This window comes from Setaria italica, chromosome I (genome assembly GCF_000263155.2).
Source record: "Setaria italica strain Yugu1 chromosome I, Setaria_italica_v2.0, whole genome shotgun sequence".
Classification (NCBI taxonomy): Eukaryota; Viridiplantae; Streptophyta; class Magnoliopsida; order Poales; family Poaceae; genus Setaria; species Setaria italica.
Genome location: NC_028450.1, coordinates 29,573,263 through 29,593,457, shown reverse-complemented (window position 1 = coordinate 29,593,457; position 20,195 = coordinate 29,573,263). Strand labels below are relative to the sequence as shown.

At 47.6% G+C, this 20,195-nt stretch overlaps 3 protein-coding genes across 4 annotated transcripts; 1 reads left to right on the top strand and 2 right to left on the bottom strand.

Moving 5' to 3' along the window:
• Positions 1–262: 262 nt before the first annotated feature.
• On the bottom strand, positions 263–4,198 carry LOC101767894 (ribosomal RNA-processing protein 8). The gene is made up of 9 exons (XM_004952906.3): positions 3,913–4,198; positions 3,389–3,450; positions 2,953–3,004; positions 2,516–2,630; positions 2,312–2,406; positions 1,727–1,833; positions 1,526–1,640; positions 666–710; positions 263–583 (listed from the first exon to the last, which is right to left on the bottom strand). The coding sequence occupies exons 1-9, from the start codon at positions 4,132–4,134 to the stop codon at positions 515–517; spliced, it is 882 nt and encodes a 293-aa protein (XP_004952963.1). The 5' UTR covers positions 4,135–4,198; the 3' UTR covers positions 263–514.
• A 4,112-nt stretch (positions 4,199–8,310) lies between these two features.
• Positions 8,311–13,359, top strand: LOC101767234 (protein NBR1 homolog). 2 transcript variants are annotated; one of them, XM_004952905.4, is made up of 7 exons: positions 8,311–8,633; positions 9,997–11,204; positions 11,291–11,405; positions 11,502–11,723; positions 11,836–11,985; positions 12,080–12,751; positions 12,830–13,240. In XM_004952905.4, exons 1-7 carry the CDS (start codon positions 8,553–8,555, stop codon positions 12,932–12,934), a joined length of 2,553 nt encoding a protein of 850 aa, XP_004952962.1. In that variant the 5' UTR covers positions 8,311–8,552; the 3' UTR covers positions 12,935–13,240. The 2 variants fall into 2 exon arrangements, with proteins under 2 accessions (XP_004952962.1, XP_004952961.1); XM_004952904.3 differs by having other exon boundaries at positions 8,312–8,633; positions 11,493–11,723; positions 12,830–13,359.
• Positions 13,360–13,719: 360 nt separating this feature from the next.
• On the bottom strand, positions 13,720–16,184 carry LOC101766821 (plant intracellular Ras-group-related LRR protein 2). Its single transcript, XM_004952903.2, has 3 exons — positions 15,465–16,184; positions 14,752–14,918; positions 13,720–14,664 (listed from the first exon to the last, which is right to left on the bottom strand). Exons 1-3 carry the CDS (start codon positions 16,182–16,184, stop codon positions 14,001–14,003), a joined length of 1,551 nt encoding a protein of 516 aa, XP_004952960.1. The 3' UTR covers positions 13,720–14,000.
• Between the last annotated feature and the right edge of the window lie 4,011 nt (positions 16,185–20,195).

Genomic DNA, 20,195 nt, shown 5'->3' with positions numbered 1-20,195 from the left:
GGGAGGGGGCATTGCGAAGTAGGTTTAGTTGAGAGATGAGGCGTCTGTGCTGTTTCTTTGGCGCTGAACTGATGCCGGATGGTGAACAAATGGCCTCACGAGAGAACCGCAATCTTGTGTTGCTCGGGATATCGGATCACATTCCTGCATGCGATCCGTCCTCGTAACCCCTACATGCATTGATGCATTGCACGATTCTGTAGACGCTGGATCGGCACCCAAAATTTGAGAGAACGCTCAAGATTTCCAAAACAAGCGCATCAAAATTTGACCGGACGATTCGTCCGCTGGTCCGCACACGGCAAATTATAAACTTATTACTTCCGGATCACATCGCATCACACTTGCGAGGTCCAATACACAAAAGACACGGCCAATGTGAGAATAGGACGAAACACGAAACAGAGGTGTCAAAGCCTGGCAATAGAGACCTTCTAATCTAGACAAGATGCATCGGTTCAAGTAACTTTTCAAGAGGTCCAGTGCAACTACAGTTTTACGGGCGGATATGAGATCATCGTCGTTTGTACATGCAAGCTTTCAACTGGGGCCAGTCGATTCTCTTTGCCACTTTACTCTTTTCCTGCAGGGTCATGGCAAGCCACTGAGCTCAGCGTGAAGGCCGAATCATGGCGCGACAGTAATCAGCAAAAGTTGCAACTAACCTTTTTCCTGAAGTAGAACAGAACGAACATTTTATTTTTCATGTCCTGAAGAAAGGATACCAGCAACCAATTAGAAAGCATGATCAAACGAATCTATTTCCAAGCAAATGAAGCTTAGCTAACATGAAATATTTTATCAATACAAAATGCATTTTATATCAGAAATTATGTAAGGTGCCAAAATGAAAGGGACTGAACAAACTCCGAGCCCATTAACATGGCAATCACAAATCAATGCAAGCATTTCACAACCACCATTACAATATCAGCTCCGCAAAGAGAGTAGTCAACAAGCTGATTAGTTTCTGAATCACATTGCAAAGACGCAATGGGTATAGTTCTAAGAGTCATAATCTGCTATTCTGCTATTAATCTATGCACTGAAGCCACATAGCAGCACCATATATTTAGGGGTACCCAGTTATTTTCATTCTGCAGGACTAACATACATGAATAATACAGTGCTGGCCACTTGGTTTTTACTAAAACACACGCCTTGTGTCAGACATCATGCACGCAATAAAAATAAACCAGGAGCAAATAAACAGTGAATGGAATGGATCTCCATTGCTAATGAAATGTATTTATTCTACAGTAAGCAGGAGATATCGATTTTCAGCCAACAACTGCAAGTGAACAAAAGTCTCAAATTGAAGAAATTCAAGGCAAGCATTTGAGTTACTTTTTTATCAGCTCATGAATGGGTCATCCGATCGGTCTTACATACACGGAGGGTAGACTGATTGGGTCAGTAGGGAACCAATGCATATGTTTTAGTACTCGTAGGAAATTTATACAGGTACCTCATCATGATAATTCAACTCAATAACTCAGCTGAGGTAAATACTAAAGATACAAACCTTTGAAACAAGGGAAAAGCCAAGCTGGATGATGGCTTTAGAGAACTTTTCAGGATCAGCGCCTCCATTATTTGGATCTAGCCTACTTCGCACTTCAGCAATAACAAGCCAACCACTGCATAAACAAATCTATCAGTAAAGAAAACAGGAGGCACAAACCCTTTGCAGTAAGAGCTGCTGCAGCTAATGATTTAAGCAGACCTTGGCTTGAGAACCCTATTTGCTTCCTCCAAGTAATTTGGATAGTTGGTCCCCATCAAAGAAAGACAAAATATTGCAACATCTACAGAGGACGACTCCAATGGTGTCTGCAGAGGTGGGAAAAAATGTTTAGTTGAATTAATGATTTGAACACCAATTGAAGGTTTGGCACCCATTTTATTCAGTTTGAATATTCCTGGGTTCATACAAGGGAAAACCAGAATACTTGATGGAAAAACAGAAGATCCCTTTGAACAGCCTGTTGTAATAGGGAAGTTCTATGTCATAAATTAATTCATTTGCATGTTACTAGTATTAGGAATTAAAAAATATTCAAAAAGAGAAATGGTAAAAATCATAGGAACTCATTTGATGAAGTGAAGGCATAGATCATAATCATCAACAAGAACAATGAACAATATGATTTGTCATTCTGATTATTTGAGTCATCTGACAATTCAATTTCCTATAAGTCAGTGAACACGACACAGATGCAATTATGTCATATTAAAAAAAATACATAAAGCATTTTTTGCTCAATTGATGCATCAAAATGTATTAGGATATTAGGTTGTCAGTGCTTACATGAGCCATATCACAAGCAATCACTGAAGGATCATCTGAAACAAGATCAATGGAGAAAACCTTGTTCTTCACATTTTTTGCAACTGCTGCGTTGCCTGCAAAGCGTAAATTGCATTCTTATAATTACGCGGTAAACAAAAAGATGGAAGAGGGAAAAAAAACTTGCAAAAGCCATAAGTTTCAGGGCTGTAAGATTAATCTTACCACAGCCAAAATCAGCAACAGTCCACGATGTCTTATGACTCTTCAACCAATTGATTATTACATTTACTGGCTGCTCTGGCCAACGTGACATCTGTTCTTGATATCCTGTATGATACTAAAAGAGAGTAACGTGAATTCAAGCATGTAATCTGATGGACGTGATTAATTAGTTCCTTGACTCAGAGTGTGCCAAATCCTTTTTGCACAATGATCACAGCAAGAAATTCTTGATGAACTGTGCAAACCAAATTATATTAAAAAGTTAAAGAACAAAATAAATAAAATGAGTCTAGTACTGTACTTATAGTTTTCAGGAGATCAATTATGCGCATCCACACCTACCCCAAATTTATGTTAGCTAGAAACAATGGCAAGATGGAATTTTCTTTTAGTATTAGCAGACGTCAGTATTAAAACAGGGAAGAAAAATAACTTACCACATCAAAAAGACTAGGGTCTTTTTGGAAGTAGTCAAATGCATCCTGCCCACTGGAAAGATAAACAGCACGTGTGAAAATTTGAAACATGCGAGAAAAGATCTCTGCTATCTATGAATTCCAAGAGTTAAAGGCCCTTTTAGTAATTCAGAATAGTATGCTTTATTTAACAGTGGCAAGTCCAAGGCACAACAAACAGTGAAAATATCAAGGGCAATGATAGTCTACATAGCCCCCATCACTGTAATGAATGATAATTATCAGTATTTGCACAGAGAGTAGGAGCTAGTAGAAACAAAACCATGTAACTATATTATCTTAACATACAAATTCGTACGCCCAACTGTTGTCTAAAATTGTTATATACAGTCCAGAAAGTATAGCATTCAAGCCATCCAACACAATCAAATAGAGGTGTGGTATGTAGAATGTGAACCTGCAAGTGTACAGCGTCTCGTTTAGCATTCTGAAATGGCCACCATATAACCTTGCACGCATCTAAAATGTCACCAAACAACAAATTGATTAATTTGCTCAAAGAAAACAACCAAAGAAGGAAACAGGAGGAAGACCCCATGAGGCCAAATATCAAGCCATCTTTAACATCCCCTACTGACTTCGCAACATTTGTTAGATTTTTCAATTAGCAACAAATGTACACCAAATGTGATTGTGCGAATTGGAGCAATACACTAGACTCGACGAAGCACAATGGCCTATTGGGGCGCTCCCAAATATAGTAATTAGATACACAAAAAGATTACCAAGAATTGCTCGTCCTACACGAACGTCAATACATCCATCATCTCACCGAGCACAACCTACTGTAAAGATTCGCACTAAGCAGCTCAACAAAGCTTGCAACTGCAAGCGACGAAGTCTACATAGTCCCCTCCGCTGCCTGAATACTCCCCGGGCCATAAACTCCTAGGAATCTGCAATCCAAGTAATATAGGTTACCTTGTCGAGTTTTATCGAGGTATTGTCTCGCTTGGGCGTGACCGCGGCCTGGCCGGCGCCGTCCTTGCGCCGCCGCTTCGCCGGAGGGGAGGACGGCGGTGGGGGCGCCACCGCTGGCCGAGGCGCTTGTTGCGATGATGACGAAGGCTTCCCGCGATTCCGGGAACCTCCTCGCCGGCGCCGCTTGCGGCCACCGGCGGCGGACTCCTGCGGAGGCTCCATGGGGACGCACGCGACGAGGCTGCGCGAGGGTTCCTGGTTCTAGCAGGTTGTGCGGCTGGCATTGTGGCCCACTATCGCAAAGCTACATTGCTGCATCCGGAACCCGGGCCGCCAATACCCTTGCTGGGCCGGCCGGAGGCCGTGTCCTTTAGCCGGGCTCCCTTTTTTGCCGTTAGAGCATTCGAGCCAATATTGGGAGCAAACAAAAAAAACCCTCTCCAACGGTAGCCCAAACCGGTACCCAATCTTTTCGCGCGCCCAATACCAGCGGCCATTCAAGCCAAATTTCCGCCGCTAGGTCACACTCCTAATCCCCGATGGCCTTCAGCTTTTTTTCTTCCTCCCGCGTAATTTCACCTCCCATAGATCCTGTTTGTATCCGCTTATTTCCCGCTTATCTGTGGAAATAAGCGATAAGCCTACCCAAACACCTAGCTTATTTTTCGCTTACCCCCTAAGCCGCTTAGTCCACAATCCAAAAAACAATTGGGGCACCGCTTATCCAGTAAGCGAGCTCAAGGGCGCTTCTCGGGTAAGCATCGCGATTTTTACCCCCGCTACCCCCACCGACTCCTGCCGTCCGCTCCTCGCGCCCGCCGACTGGCGCCACCCCTGGGCTTGGCCCCCGCCGCCGGCCGCCCCTGCCCGCCTCCCTTCCTCCGGCGCCGCCTCCCGCGACTCCCACGACCGCTGCCGGCTCCCGTTCGCCGCCCACCTTCCTGCAACCGACGAGGCGCCCCTGGGCTCGCCCTCCACCGTCGGTCGCCCCTGCCGCTTGCACTACACACGCGCTTCCCGGTCCCGGCGTCATTCTCGCCGCCAATCGCCAGCTGCTCTGCTGCTGTGTGCGCGTCGTCTCCACCCTGGTGGCCGTGGGGACTGGGGACAAAAGGGGCAGAGGCCGCAGAGCAAACAGGAAACGGTGAAGTGTTGAGGGGTATTCAGGTCAATTTACCAACCAAGACAGACAATCGACACAAAATAATCAGGATTGCCAAACACCCTACTTATTCAGACAGCAGATTCTCCAGGCAGCAGGCTTATCAGATAAGCTTGCTTGCCAGATAAGCGAGTTTCAGAAAAGCGTATACAAACAGGGTCATAGTCCTACGCATTGTTTTACCTTCAGCAATTCAGCCTGCTGGCCTATCCGAATCTCCACAATGACGCCGACGCCCCATGCATCCGCCCTAATCGTGCAGACAGCCACGGTGTGGTGCCCTGCATCTCCCCATTAGGTGTCGTCATATTGCTCCTTGGCGGTCTAGAAGACGCCTGGCCCCGTCACCGCTCCGATCCAATCCCACCGCCCAACCTTCCGTCGCATCTCTCCACCATGAGAGGTAACTGGAAGTCGAAGATGAAGGAGAAATCCATAGCTGAACTCACGATGACAACTTCCAATGAGAACTTTCAATGCAGATGCTTTCTAAATCCGACAGTAAAGATGTTTGTTGAATTGAACGAAATTACATGGACGCAAGTATCCTTACGGAGTGTTTGGATACCACCGGTTAAAGTTAGCATCTGTCCCATCGAATGTTTGGATACTAATTAGGAGTATTAAACATAAGCTAATTACAAAACTAATTGCACAGATGGAGTCTAATTCGCGAGATGAATCTATTAAGCCTAATTAGTCCATGATTTGATAACGTGGTGCTACGGTAACCATTTGCTAATGGTGGATTAATTCGGCTTAATAGATTCGTCTCGCGAATTAGCTCAGGGGTTCTGTATTTAGTTTTATAATTAGCTCATGTTTAGTCTTCTTAATTAGTATCCGAAAACTGCTAAAGTTTAGCACCAGTATTCAAACATCCCCTAGGCCAGGAGCAAGCAGAGGAGAGTTGTTTCTCAAATGCGTCAGGCTTTTGCGTAGCTGTGTATCCAATGTGAATCTAGCATCGAGAACAGATTACAAGCAGCTTGAATGGTCAGATCAGTCAGGAATAAGAACAACGAGATGTGCCCGTTGGGGGTGTTTGTTTCTTTAGTAGCTCCTAAAATTTCTGTCACATCGAATGTTTAGATACTAATTAGAAGTATTAAATATAGACTAATTACAAAACTAATTGCACAGATGGAGACTAATTTGCGAGACGAATATATTAAGCTTAATTAGTCCATGATTTGACAATGTGATGCTACAGTAAACATGTGCTAATGATGGATTAATTAGACTTAATAGATTCGTCTCGTGAATTAGCCTCCATTTGTGTAATTAGTTTTATAATTAGCTCATGTTTAGTCCTCCTAATTAGCCTTCAAATATTCGATGTGACATAAATTTTAGTCGGGACTAAAGATCCAAACACCCCCGAAAAGTAGATAGAGGAGGTACAGTTGGTATGGTGGGCCCACATTGGATAATGCGGCAGCAATTAGATCTATTCTGGAATTAAATTTTTGGAACATTTGGAGTTGGTAGTTTTTACTCCCAATAGTTTTTGGTAATATCCTAAAATCATTTTTTTGGACCTCTATTTTTTTAGCCACTCTTAGAGATGCTCTTACATGTCTAGCAGAAGAAAGCAAAAACCAACTAAGCCTAGGTCATGCGTGGATTATGGCTTCCGGAAACCAATATGTCACATGTCTTCCGGTGTTTGAGATTCGTGCTAAGAGCTCCACCGGTTGGATCTTGCTCAGCCTAGGGTTTCCAGTTGCCTTGGTCTTCCTTTCTCGAGCATCGCCGCCATCCTCTCCGAAGCGATGCTGCTCCTTGTGCCCGCCAACCCGGCTAGGGCTCTGCTGTCCCTATGGCCACGCGGCGCTGCCGCCCCATGTGCTCCGCCACTGCAGCCACAAGGTGTGGGGCTGCGCGCGCATGCGGTGGCTCTACCACGGACGGGGGGCATCGCTTCCCTGCTGCTGCCGTCGATCCCACGCGTCGCTGTGGCGAGCTCCACCGCTGCGGGGGCACGCACCGCTGCCTCCAGCCGTTGCATGTGTGGCCCTCGACGCCGCCAGAGGTCGCCCCCGCCGCCGCGCATGCTGCCGCCGCTGGAGAAGAATACCAATTTTTTTCAGAATGTTGATATAGGTTTTAGTAGATGTTGAATCCATTCTATTGAAATGATGGGATAGTTTAAGAAAAATGTTGAAAGTAGTTATTTTTTCAAAAATGTTAAAAATATTTCTAAATGTTGATCTATTTCTCAGAAAATATTGAATGTAATCTTTCCAGTTGGGCTTAGTGGACTTTAAAACCATGTTGCTTATCCAGCACACGAAAGCTACATAGGTACTATTGTGTTTTACATCACTGGCAGAAGAGAGCAAAAGTCAAGCTAATTTTTTTTAGATGTTGAAGATGATATTGGTTCCCATAGGTTTTTTAAGCATTTTTTTGGAATAATACGAGTAATTTGATGGAGCAGTGAGGCTCCGTTTGGCTCTTTAGTTCTCCTAAAATTCCCGTCACATCGAATGTTGATATTAATTAGGAATATTAAATATAGACTAATTACAAAATTAATTGCACAGATGGAGGCTAATTTGCGAGATAAATCTATTAAACCTAATTAGTCCATGATTTGACAATGTGATGCTACAGTAAATGTGTGCTAATGATGGATTAATTAGGCTTAATAGATTCGTCTCGCGAATTAGCCTCCATCTGTGTAATTAGTTTTGTAATTATCTCATGTTTAATGTTTTCTAATTAGTCGTAAAAAAAAAGTCAGTTAATTCATTAAGGCTATCGAACACCCCGGGCACGCTGACTAGTCAATTCCTTAGCCCGAGGCCCGAGCACACACCACCCAGCTTGCACGGCAAGAAGAGCTCAACCAGTCACTCACGCGGTCACGCCAAATAAATGCCCTCCGTCTGTCCCCACCGGCCAGGCGACAACGAACGAGAAAGAAATCCAACGGGGCCCATCCGACAGTGACTCAAGCAACGTGCGGGATCCAGCAGGCAAGGAGATCCCGACTTGCGCCCAAAGAAGATGGCAGGATTTAGCAGCAATTTTTTATTCCATATCCTTATCCATATATCGTCACCGACATCCATACCCCACACGTGGGTCCCACCAGCACGCGCGAGCTGAATAGGACCCCAGCGGGCACGACCCGGGGAAGCGACCGGAGTCTCGCTCGCTCGCTGACGCGTGGGGCCCGGCATTAAATCCCCAACGGCACCGCCTAGAGAGCTATCCCTTCGCTCGGAAGCAAACGAGGCGTGATAAAGAGGGGCTCCGGTGCCCAGGGCTTGGCCGCATCGACACTCTCCCCTCACCACCACAGCTGCGGCTCACGGCTACGCAGCCCGCTCCCCCTCCTCCCCTGCCCCTCCCCCTCCTCTCCGATTGCGTCAAGGGTTCGTCCCGAATCGATCGACGACTGACTCCGCTAGGGTTCGGCCAGATCGCCGCTTCGTCCTCCCCCCCGCGGGGCTTCCCCCCCGACACGATGTCCGACCGGAGCTCGCCGGCCGCGCCGACGTTCTTCCCCTTCGGCCCGCAGGCCGAGGTGCGAGACGTCACATTCAAGGTGAGGCACCCCGGCCGAAAAATCTGTGGTTTCGTACTTGGGGTTCTGTGCGATTTAGGGGGCACGGTGGTGGCGTGAGGTGTGGCCGTGTGGGGGAACCTCCGCCTCTGTTCATGGTTTTGATTTGATCGATGTGGGGAGGGCCGTGGGTTGGGGGTTTCTGTGTTGAATCATGGATCGGCCGTGGGTATGGTCGGATTGGGTATTAGATCGACGGAAACAGGGGGTTTCCACAGTCCTGTGGTGACTAGGGTTTTGCGGTTTGTTTTGTTGGTGTAGATTCTCTTTTTCCACGAGGAGATATTTTGTGTAGGCGATGGAGTCTCTTAGTTTATTCATCGTGTGGTTTAAAGATAAAGATTCTTCTATATTTGCCGATGGTGGTGTGAGACCACGGACATGATTTTCTTTGTGCGTGCTTATTACCAAACACCTTCGGATGGGGATTCATCTGTCGGTGCCTGATAGTTAATGACTGAAGATGGTCCTATGTTTGCCTGTGGCGTCTAGGGTAATCTGCTCATGAAATATGCTCCTACATGGTATTTTGTGATATCTGAATCTAACTTTAAAGAGTGCTATTAACGAGTTCCCACTTGTGGATTCTTAAAATAGCAGGAAAAATGGGGGGGAAAGTTGGGCATGTTAGCTGTTCTGTATTACTGTTCACATCGAGATTGTTTATTTTCTGATGAAACTAGATGTATTTTTTTAGAATATGATGTATAGAGAGCCATCTCTTTGTACAGTTCTCTATGCCAGTTTTTGGATTCAACGTGGATTAAGAATAGATGTTAAGAACATTTTAGGCAGAACAACAGTTAGATTCCAATTGTTCTATTTCTGCTTCTTGCTCTGCCTTGCTTTAGTTTAGTTGCCATTTATGATTTTGAATTGGATAACAGAAAAAGGATGATCATTGCAATTGAGGGTTCAGTCATGCAGGTTTTCTGGAATAGGTCGAAACGATAAGATTGAATAGCCTTGCACATTGACTAAGTGCATCTTGAGGCTGCAGTAGGTGTAATATGTTTCTTCCATTAGACTGCTTTGATTTAACTTTATGGTTCCACCATTTCAACTTTGTTGAGTTGTCCTTTCTTTCTGTACTCCTCTGACACTTCCACCATGTTTATCCAGATTGTTTAACTAATGTCCTTTTTGTTGTTTTGAAACCTGGCAATTTTTTGTTGTTGTTCCTAGAGGGTTTCAACAGGTCAATTTTAAGAGCTTCATGTCCCCAACTTTATATGATTTTTGTTCTCGCATATATCACTGTTTTCATTTGATCTTCTAGCTGTAAGTGCTGACTATGAGTGTATTATCTTACTGTAACTTTCTGATTTTCTTTAACATATTGCAGGTCAAATACGGTGACACTCTTAAGAGGTTTTATGGTTGTGTCAATGGAGCTCATTTGGACATGAATTTATCTGCTCTGCGGGCAAAGATAGCAACTGCCTTTAAGTTCGGTCCTGATGCTGACTTCATTCTGACTTACACCGATGAGGATGGTGATGCTGTCATGCTAGATGATGATGATGACCTGCGTGATGCAGCTCTGCGTCAGAAACTAAACCCTCTGAGGATTACTGTTCAGCTAAAGAAAAGTCAACCAACTGAACAAAAGGAGAGAAATTCTACACCTGTGAAGCCTACTGCTCAGGATCCACTGTCCCAGATAATGTCAGCTATCGAAGGTTTGAAACCTGCTCAGGAAGAAAGTCTGGCACATATAAAATCAGCTATAGGTGAAGCTATCAAGTCTATCCCAGAGCCAATTCCTGATGCCATTGCAAAACTCTCTCATGAAGTACTTGATGCGGCACCACCACCATTAGCTGAGCTGATGAAACCTTTTGTGCAAATGATGGCACCAAGCAATGGTGGCAATGGACCATCTGATGCACATGCTGAAGGGTCATCCACCTCTTCTACTCGTGTGGCAGAGGATGCTCCTGTTGCTGTTCCTGCCACAGCTAAGCCCAAAGCTAAGGCATGTTTGGATCTTAGGAGTGTGTTAAAGGATGCTCCTGTTGCTGCTCCTAGTGTTGAGGCTTCTCAAGGTCAGCAACCATCAATGTACCCATCTGTTGAGGAGTTGCTGTTCCCCAGTAATTCAGTTGACAAACCTGTTTGCAAAGGGAAGATTGATGCTCAAAGTAAGGGCAAATCTGTTGCGTCCTCTGCCACTCAGCCTGCCTCCCCGCATGCTGTTCCCATTCATGTTCCACCTCCACCTCCTTGTGTTTCTGAATTGTTCCGTCCACGAAGGAGCCAACCACACCAGTGGCAATCTGAAAATAATACAAAAGTCACTAGTGATTCCAGATGGCGCATTCCAATGTATAAAGTTCCCTATGCACCACCTGCAGCAGTGTCTCATGCACCACCAGGCTATGGACCTTCTCCACATTTTCCTTATCCAGGCCGTCTCTTGTCTTCTGGGCATCCATATGGAGATCTTGCTGGCAATATGGAGAACTCAGCACCACGTAGTCTCCATAGATGGATTCAGTGTGATGGTTGTGGAGTACAACCAATTGTTGGTCCACGTTTCAAATCTAACGTGTAAGGCCTCGAATAACTTTCTACTTCAATAATTCTTGGTTGTATTTGATGCTGTTAGATCTGACATCTTCCTGTTTGCCCCACAGGAAAGAAGACTACGATTTGTGCAATTCCTGTTTCCAGCGCATGGGAAATGAAGTTGAGTACACCAAAATAGACAAGCCTATTTTACCACACAGGTTACTGAGAGATCCTCATTCGGTGAGTGCCTCATTTTGGATGGAGTATTCTTTTGTATGACTAAGTTGCTTAGCAGAATAACTGATTTGAAAATCTGTTTTCTTTAAGTATCGAAAGGTGCACCACCCACGGGTTGTGATGAAGTCGAAACGGGAGAAACTTGAAAGTCGCTTCATTTTGGATGTAACTGTCCTGGATGGCACACTGATGACACCTTCTACCCCGTTTACTAAGATTTGGCGCATGCATAACAATGGGTCTATCGTGTGGCCATTGGGCACACAGCTTATCTGGGTCGGTGGAGATCAGTTTGCATTGCAGACCTCTGTTCCATTAGAGGTAGCTATATTTACTCTGATTAGATTTCCGCTTGCTTCTTTGAATTGCAAATTAGGCTGCATGTTATAGAAATGTACAAGTTCTCAGTTATGAGCTTTCTTGTATTGTGCAGATTCCAGTCAATGGGTTTCCTGTGGATAAGGAGATTGATGTTGCTGTTGATTTTGTGGCACCCACAAGGCCTGGGAGGTACATATCTTACTGGAGGTTGGCATCACCTTCTGGTCAGAAATTTGGTCAGCGAGTTTGGGTTCATATTCAGGTTGTTACCTTAACATTGTTTTCCAAAATGTAGATGTTTACTCTCAGTAATTTTCTTTCTGACCTGAACTTTTGAACTGTAACTGCATCTGTAGGTGGAAGATCCTTCCTTTGTTAATGACAATAACAGGAACACTGCTATTAATCTGAATCTGCCACCAGAAGGCAGTAGTGCAAACACAACTAGCCTAATTGATGTGAACATTGAGCCTGTTGACCCAGCCCTTAGTGCACATGCCAAACGCACTAAAGAGTTCCACTTCTATCCGAGTGATGTTCCAGAGCCCAAGAAATCTCAGCCTGCTCTAGTAGTTGCTACCTCTATGCCTGCAGCAGCTCCTGCAAACCTTGTCGTTGATGTTCCCATGTCCAGTGCCACTGCTGCTGCTTTTGTGCCTTCTGTTAGTGTGCCTGCACCTGCACCTGAGCTGCTTGCCCCGGTTGGACCTTCACCTGTTAATGTGCCTATCCTGCCTACAACTGTGCCTGTTTCTATGCCTGCCCCTGCATCCGCACCTGCATCTGCCCCTGCCCCTGCTTCTGTGCCTGTGCCTCCACCTGCAGCCAGCGCCGCAGCACCTGAGCCTTTTGACATAGATGGTCACAATGAAGAGAAGCTGCTGAGGGAGCTGGAGGAAATGGGCTTTAGGCAGATTGATCTGAACAAGGAAATCCTTAGGCAGAACAATTACAACCTGGAGCTGTCTGTGGATGATCTGTGTGGCGTCAACGAATGGGATCCCCTCCTTGCAGAGCTGGAGGAGATGGTAAGATACATGCCTCTGTTATTCTGTATGGTTCCCATATAACTTCTGCTACGTGCTTCTAAACTTGGCTCTTTTCAGGGTTTCGATGATACTGAGATGAACAAGGAGCTGCTCGCAAAGAACGGGGGAAGCATCAAGCGAGCTGTGATGGACCTCATCGCCAGGGAGAAGAAGGACAAGTGAAGATCGTGTGCCTGTGCACATAGTTATCTAATATCTACGCGTAAATAATGAGACTGCTGTACCCCTATGGTGCAGCTATCACGTCTCAGTGCTTGCTTATCTAAAGACTACTTTATATATGTCATGCTTGTGGTGTGTGGTGTCGATGAACTCGTAGTATTTGGCTATTTGCGCGTGCGCGCTTCAGCAAAGCAGTTACCCTGCCAGATGAACTGCTTGTATGGACTTGCTGTTCTGCCTTGCATCTGTGACCGAGATGTCCAAACATATTATGATGCACGGACCTCTGCGGATGTGTATGTTTCATTGCTTGCTCTGCAGTCCGTGTAAATTGTATGATCTGGGTGCCTTGTCTGAGCTGCAGGGTGCAACATCACAAAAGAACTGAATTTAGTAAAACATGTTTTCAGAGGATTTTAGGAAAACATAATGCAAACGTGAACTCAGATTAATGTGAATTAGTTTGGCTTATGAGGATGTCTCCAAGAGCAGGTTTACCCTGTTTGGAACCAAAGATCAAGCAGTGAATGTATTTCTTCTGTCAACACAGCTCCATTCTTTCATTCCCCTGTTGCTTGCTCCATTATTACTCTTACCCTCTCCCATCCCTAGCAAGGCGGCAGCGACGTGCACGAAAGCACGTTCAGATGTGAAATGGACGAACATAAGATTTGAGGGTTGTTGGGCTAAAAGGAGTTTTAGGGATTTTAGGTTTTCAAAAAACACATGATCCGAATCTGCTAAGCGGTTCGATGTGTGCCCCAGTTTCTATGTTGATGGGCAACTACTGGATTCATTTTTGTACATCTTTTGATAATCTTTGTTGATGCCGTTTCATAGGACAGTTCACAAAGAAGATTACATTTCAGCTTAAAGACAAACCCAAGAAACGTGTTATACTAGATACAAATTTCAGTAAGAAACGTTAGCAATAAAATTACGAAACAACAAATCAGTGAATGCGCGATCATCTTGCGTCGTGCGCACTAGTCTTGCACGAACCAACCAACCTTTGCAGTCATTTCTACGGCGACGGTCTGGCGATGGATGCGGCCGCCGGGCACCTTCAGAACTGCTGCTGCAGGAATTCCTCTTCCTCCTCCACCGTGTCCTGTCCGACGACCTTCACAGTCACATCCGACACCCATGTGCTCAGCGACGACACGCTCCGCGTCAGCCACTCCCTGGGCGTGGACGCCTTGGTGGGGCTATCCACCGCCATGGCGGCCGCGCTCGCGCGCCGCCGCTCCTCCTCGGCGACGGCCTCGGCCCACCGCCCCGCCATGTACTCCTTCACCGCGCCTACGCCGCCGGCGACCACCTCCGGCGGTGGCACGGCGAGCGGGTTCTGGTCGAGGCGGAGGCGCTCCAGCCTGCCCAGCCGACCGAAGCAGTCCGGCAACGCGCGGATCTGGTTGTTGCTGAGGTCGAGCTCGCGGAGGCCCGCCAGGTCACCGAACGACGGCGGCAGGTCCCGCATGTCGCTGAAGTTGCTGCTCAGGTCCAGCGACTCCAGCGCGGAGAGCCGGCCGATGGCGGCGGGGAGGCCCCGGAGCTCGTTGAAGTGCGCGTCCAGGAGGCGCAGCGACCGCATCTCGCAGACGGAGGACGGCAGCGACCGCAGCTTGTTGAGGTGCACGCGCAGCGCCTGCAGGTGCACCAGCTCGTGCCCGATGCCCGTCGGGAGGTACGCCAGCGCGTTGTAGCTCGCGTCCAGCTCCACCAGCGATCTGGAGCGAGCTCAGAGTGGTCACAGTCATAACGAGAGGTTTTCTTGCTTGGAGCAAGAAGTGAGATGATTTGTTGGCTGTTTATACCTGCATTTCGAGATGGTGTCGGGCAGGACCCTGAGCCGGTTGCCGGAGACGTCGAGGAGCTTGAGGTTGGAGAGGAGGCCGATGGAGTCCGGGAGGGAAACCAAGTTGTTGGAGGCGAGGCGGAGTTCTTCCAGGTGTTCGAGCCCGCCAATAGCATCGGGAACCACCTGCGAATCCAACGAACACCGTTGGTGAAGGCGTGAAGCAGGGCAAGGAAAGAGTACCTTGGTGAACATGACGGATGAATGCATTTCGATCATTGAGAAATTGGCTTGTTCGACCATTTTTTTTAGCAATTGAATGGACTTCTCTTACCTTCCTCGCTCTACATTCCTAATTATAACTAATACCAACTTCCAACCAGCAAAAATCATGCATGAAGGTGCCAACTGCCAACGATGGCAAACAGCATTGCATTCTTCAGTAGTTCAGTACTCCATCATTCATCCTTCCTTCAAGCAATGACATACTCCATTTGATCAGCAATCCCACTATCCCAGATCACGAGAAGACGCGTCACCGTCGCGGAATATCGGGGACCGGACGTACAGTTCCTACAATCCAACCTCGATTCGACCAATCTGAATGCTGAATACTTCAGAACAAATGGCGAACGCCAATGTGTATATGAAGCAGGCAGACGACAGGCACAGTTGGACAGAGCAATGCTGGCTGGTGCACGCGTGCAGCTTGGGTGTGTAAGAGTCCCTAACCTTGAGCTGGTTGCGGGAGACGTCGAGCGCGAGGAGGCCGCGGATCCGGCCGACGGGCTCCGGCAGGAGGCGCAGCTGCCGGTCGGCGAGGTCCACCCGCTCCAACGTTCTCCCTTCCTCCGCTTCCTTGAGCACCCGCACCACCTCCTCGTCCACCGCTCCGGAGCCCTCCTCCTCCTCCCCCTTCTTTCTCTCACCGCCGCCACCCTCCTGGATGTCCCTCCCGTGCATCGCCATCCGGTACACGCTCTCCAGCTTCTCCTCCGCCTCCCGCAGAAGGGCGCCGTACGCCTCGTGCTCCTCCTCCAGCCGCACCACCTCCCGGCTCGCCTCCAGCTTCTCCTCCTCGTCGTCCTTCTCCTTCGCGGTCGCGTCCGGCTTGTCCCCGGAGGCGGCGGAGAGGAGGAGCGCGCGGGAGGCGTCGACCTGCTCGTGGTCGGGGCGGGGGCCCAGGAGGCGGATCGCGTCGCGCGCGGAGGCGACGTCGGCGACGGCGCGCGTCATGGCCGAGAGCACGGACGGGTGGCGCAGGCCCGGCATGCGCCCCACCAGGTCGATCTCCGCGGCGCCCGACGGCGTGCGCGGGGACGCCTGCTCGAGGTCCCGCTCGCGCGGGGAGGACGTCAGCGACGGGGACCGCGGCGTCCTCACCGCGGGCAGCGAGGGGAGGCGGGACAGCACGTAGGCGAGGATCGGGTGCGACTGCGGCGTTGGATCCATGACGGCGGCGGCGGCGGCGGCGGCGGCGACGGCGATCGCGGAATCGCGGCTCGTTTCGTTCGCTCGTCCCGGGTGGCCGTTGGGGGAATCGGGTGGAGGGCGAACGAAATGGAGGGAGACGAGAAGAGAATGAGGAGAGGAGGATTCGGGAGCGAAAAAACGGGAAGAATTTATGCGAGGTTGCAACGATCGGCCGCGTGTTGCGCGGCTCGTGGTCTCGAGGACAGTTGAAATAAGATGGGCCGTAAGGCCCATTGCATTACTTCAGAGATGGCGCGCCACACCAGGCCAAAAGCCTACTGAAGCCCATTAACAAGAATGGCGGCTTCTTTGTGCGTACGTTATAATAGACTTGCATTTCTTGATTAGGGCATGTTTGCCAGCTTCAAAATCTAAACAATGTTCGCTTCAGCTTATTGAGCCGGCTTATCAGCTACCAAACAGTGTTTTCCTCTCACAACAAATCAGCCGTTTCAGTTTTTCAGCCGGCTTATAAGCTGAAGCGAACATGCTGAAAAGCTTTCAAATCTACACATCGCATATGCTGAAAAGATAATTTATCTCCCGAAGACCCTCGCCCCGCTCCTTCCTCCTCTCCCTCCGGCCTCCGACCTCCGCCCCGAACCCTTTCCTCTTCTTCCGTTCGGCGCCGCTAGGTTAGAGGCTTCGAGATTCGAGGCGTCACCCTCTCAATCTCACATTGATCCCGCCGCCGCCTGTAGTCAACTGGTTGCTGCAGTGCTGCAATTTTCCGCGGCAAACACATCCTAGGGCTGTGGAGACCTACCGAGATATGAAATTTGGGCGGATGTATGTAATAAGTGCCATTTGAAGTAATATAGTGACCATGAAAAATTCAGAAAGAAATCCAAAGAAAAAGAAAGAAAAATGGCAAAAAGATCAAATTCGGCCAAATTTTGACCGAAATTTGAATTTCAAATTTGAAATTCAGAAAAATTTGTCCAACATGTGGAATGCAAGTATGAGATTATTTGGAATTGAGGGATCAAAAATTTGGAGCTAAATTGGTGCCAAATATTATAAAAGAATCAGAGAAAGAAAAAGAAAAAGAGAAACTGCCGTTTATTGTTCACCGTCCGAAAAACAGCAGTCCAGAAAACAGCAGCAGAGTCTGTTTTCAAAATTCATTTCTGGAAAATTTTGCAACTAAGAGCACCAGAACAACTATACCATGTTGAAATATAGACTTTGGACTACCATAATCATGTGTTGTTGGCCAGGAACAGTAAAATGAAGGGAGTCAAATTCCAGCTCAAAATCAGCACAAATTCACAAATTGACTGAAACTCTGAATTTTTCTAAGTCTGGACAGCAGCAAGGCAATAACTTGGAGCTTGAATTCAGGACTATTTAAATCAAAAGAGGTACTCGTTCATGAGCAAAATGGAACAATGGGACAATATAGAGCATGTTTGAGGTGAAGTTGGACTGAGGGCAGAAGGATTTAATCATGAAATCGAGTCATTAAGTGAGCTCCATGACACTGACGACGACTGACGAAACTGAATGAAGGTTTCGGTTGCAATTCAGAAGAACTTGAGAAAACAAATCCAAATTCCATCAAATTCGGTAGTTATCTCAAACCGACGCCAAAATAAAAGATGGCAAGCTTGAGTTTATCTTCAGGTTCTGTTAAAGCACGAGAGGCCGTCGGATTGAGGATCAACCGTTAGTTGCTTCTGAAGATCACGGGCGCCAGATGAACGATGACAGAGCTGCAAGACGTGTCGCCGCCGCCGTCGTCGGTCACTCGCCAGCGCGTCTAGCTAGGCCACCTCCTCACCACATAAGCCTACGGGTAGGCCACGGTGTCGCCCATGCGCGCGGTGAAACACTTGAATATCTACCGCTCCCGCGCCGCCGTTTCACCGTCGTCCTTTTTACCGCCGCCCGCTCTCCTCTGTCAAGCTTCACCGCCACACAAAATTCCACTGCCCCCTTCTCGCCTCCCGTCGATTCCTCTCGCCCACCCCTCCACAGACACCCCAGCCACACCCTGAGCTAGTTGTTGTCCCACATCCTCACCGGAATAGCCGTGCTCGCCGCCGCTTCTGTCCGCCGCCGTCGCGCCGCCCGCTCACGGTGAGAACCACCTTGCGCTGCTTTTCTTCCTTCTTGTGTAGTTGTGATCGAGTCCATAGGGTCCCAGGATGAAGTAGAAGTAGTCGTTTGGGTCGGTTAAGCTGCTAGCGCGAGTAACCACGGCTGGCCGCGGGAGTTGCCGCCCGTCGCCGTGGAGGGGATGGCTCCGGCCATCTCCGGGGAAGCTGTTGCCGTGCACGAGGTCGTGTAGGTCTCGGGTTGGTGTTGTCGCCTGGTCCCGCCGCCGGGAGGGCGCCGGCCGGCGAGCCGCGCCGCCCCCTGTCCCGGTCACGCTTTTGGCGGGAGGAGGAAGAAGGAGCTGGGCGCTCGGGCCCGCGCGTCAGAGGCGACGGGGGGAGGAAGGAGACAGGCCAGAACCGCGCAGTCGGTTGCTGGGCCGTGGCTTAAAAGCCCAGTGCCGCACGCGGATGAATAAAGGAGAAAAGGGCCGGGCGCGCGCAGTCAGTTGTTGGGCTGGTGCGTTGGAAGCCCAAAGGGCCGGCGCAGTCGACCGCGAAGGAGAGGGCCGGAGGCCAAAACAGCTCGCGGGCCGACTTCGCGGAAGAAAAAGGAAAAGAGGAAAGGAAGGCCGTGGGCCGTTGTTGGGCCGGAAGCGGAAAAAGAAAAAGAAAAACGGCCCGCGGGGCCCGTCGAAGGGAGGAATAGGACCGGCGGGTAGAAAGGAATAGGAAGGTGGGGTCCGCGCCGTGGGGACCAGGGGTTCGTGAGAGAGGGTAGAGCGTGGGTGAGTAAGAAAAGTTTTTCCGGGGGAATTTCGGGAAAAGTTAGATTTCTTTAGCAAAATATTTCGTTTAAATTCGTTTTATACCATTTTAATCACAGAAATTTGTAGGAGTGTCCAAAATTAGTGAAACCAATTTTGTTAGGCTTATTTTATTTTTCTTTATGCATTAAAATTTTTACACCCTAGGAAAATAATAAAAATTTGGGTATTTATTTAATGCCTTCCTTTTAAGGTAATTAAATAAATACTTAATATTTATAAAATGTATAAAAATATGAATAATATTTTATCAATCACAAATAATTCTTAACCCCTAGGAAATTAGATTTTCAAGTTAGAAATTATTTACCACCTTTTCTAAAAATTAAAAGAAAAGTTATAGGAAGGGTTAGTTAAGAAAAATAAAAGTATAGGTCAATCTTTTAGATTTTATGTGTGTTGACTTGCAACTTTATCATGATAAGGTTGTATAGTCCTTGTTGGCTTGCAACTTTATCATGAAGGAAAGTTGTATAGTCTGTTATTCAAAAAGTTTGCATTCTAACCCCTGCATGTATATATGACGTAGATCCAGAGGCACCGGAAGAGGATTACTGGGAATTTTCAGAAGGACCCTTGGAATCCGACGAAGTGTTTGAATTTGTTCCCTGTGAAGCAAATCCGTCGGCTTCTGCTAATCTTTTTAACGATCAAGGCAAGCCCCGGTGCATTTATACCTATCTATTTTAGAGTCGTTATTTCATGTGACTAGTTATAGGTTATTTGTTTATTGTATGCACTAAGTCTAGGAGTTGGATGAAACCTATTCTTGTGTATGATCATGCCTTGATTTAAGGACATCTTTGCCACTTGTTCAAATCCTAGAAACTACCCAAGTCTAGAATTGCTTACTTGCTTACATGATTGGCTTACCAACCTTAAGGAAAACACTTAAGTCATACATGTTGCTTATGAAGATAGTTTGGAACATGGAACCAGACAGAAGCTAGTGATGTAGTTCTGTCTGCTAGATTAATCTGGTTAAGGACCGATTCGTGTCTTAACCATTGATCAAGTGATAACATCTGATCACTTACTGGGTATGGGACCAGTAAAGCCCAGTAGATTAGTAAATTCTATGATCAGGAATGCTCCGTACCCGCATTTGACGTGCTGGAGATTGG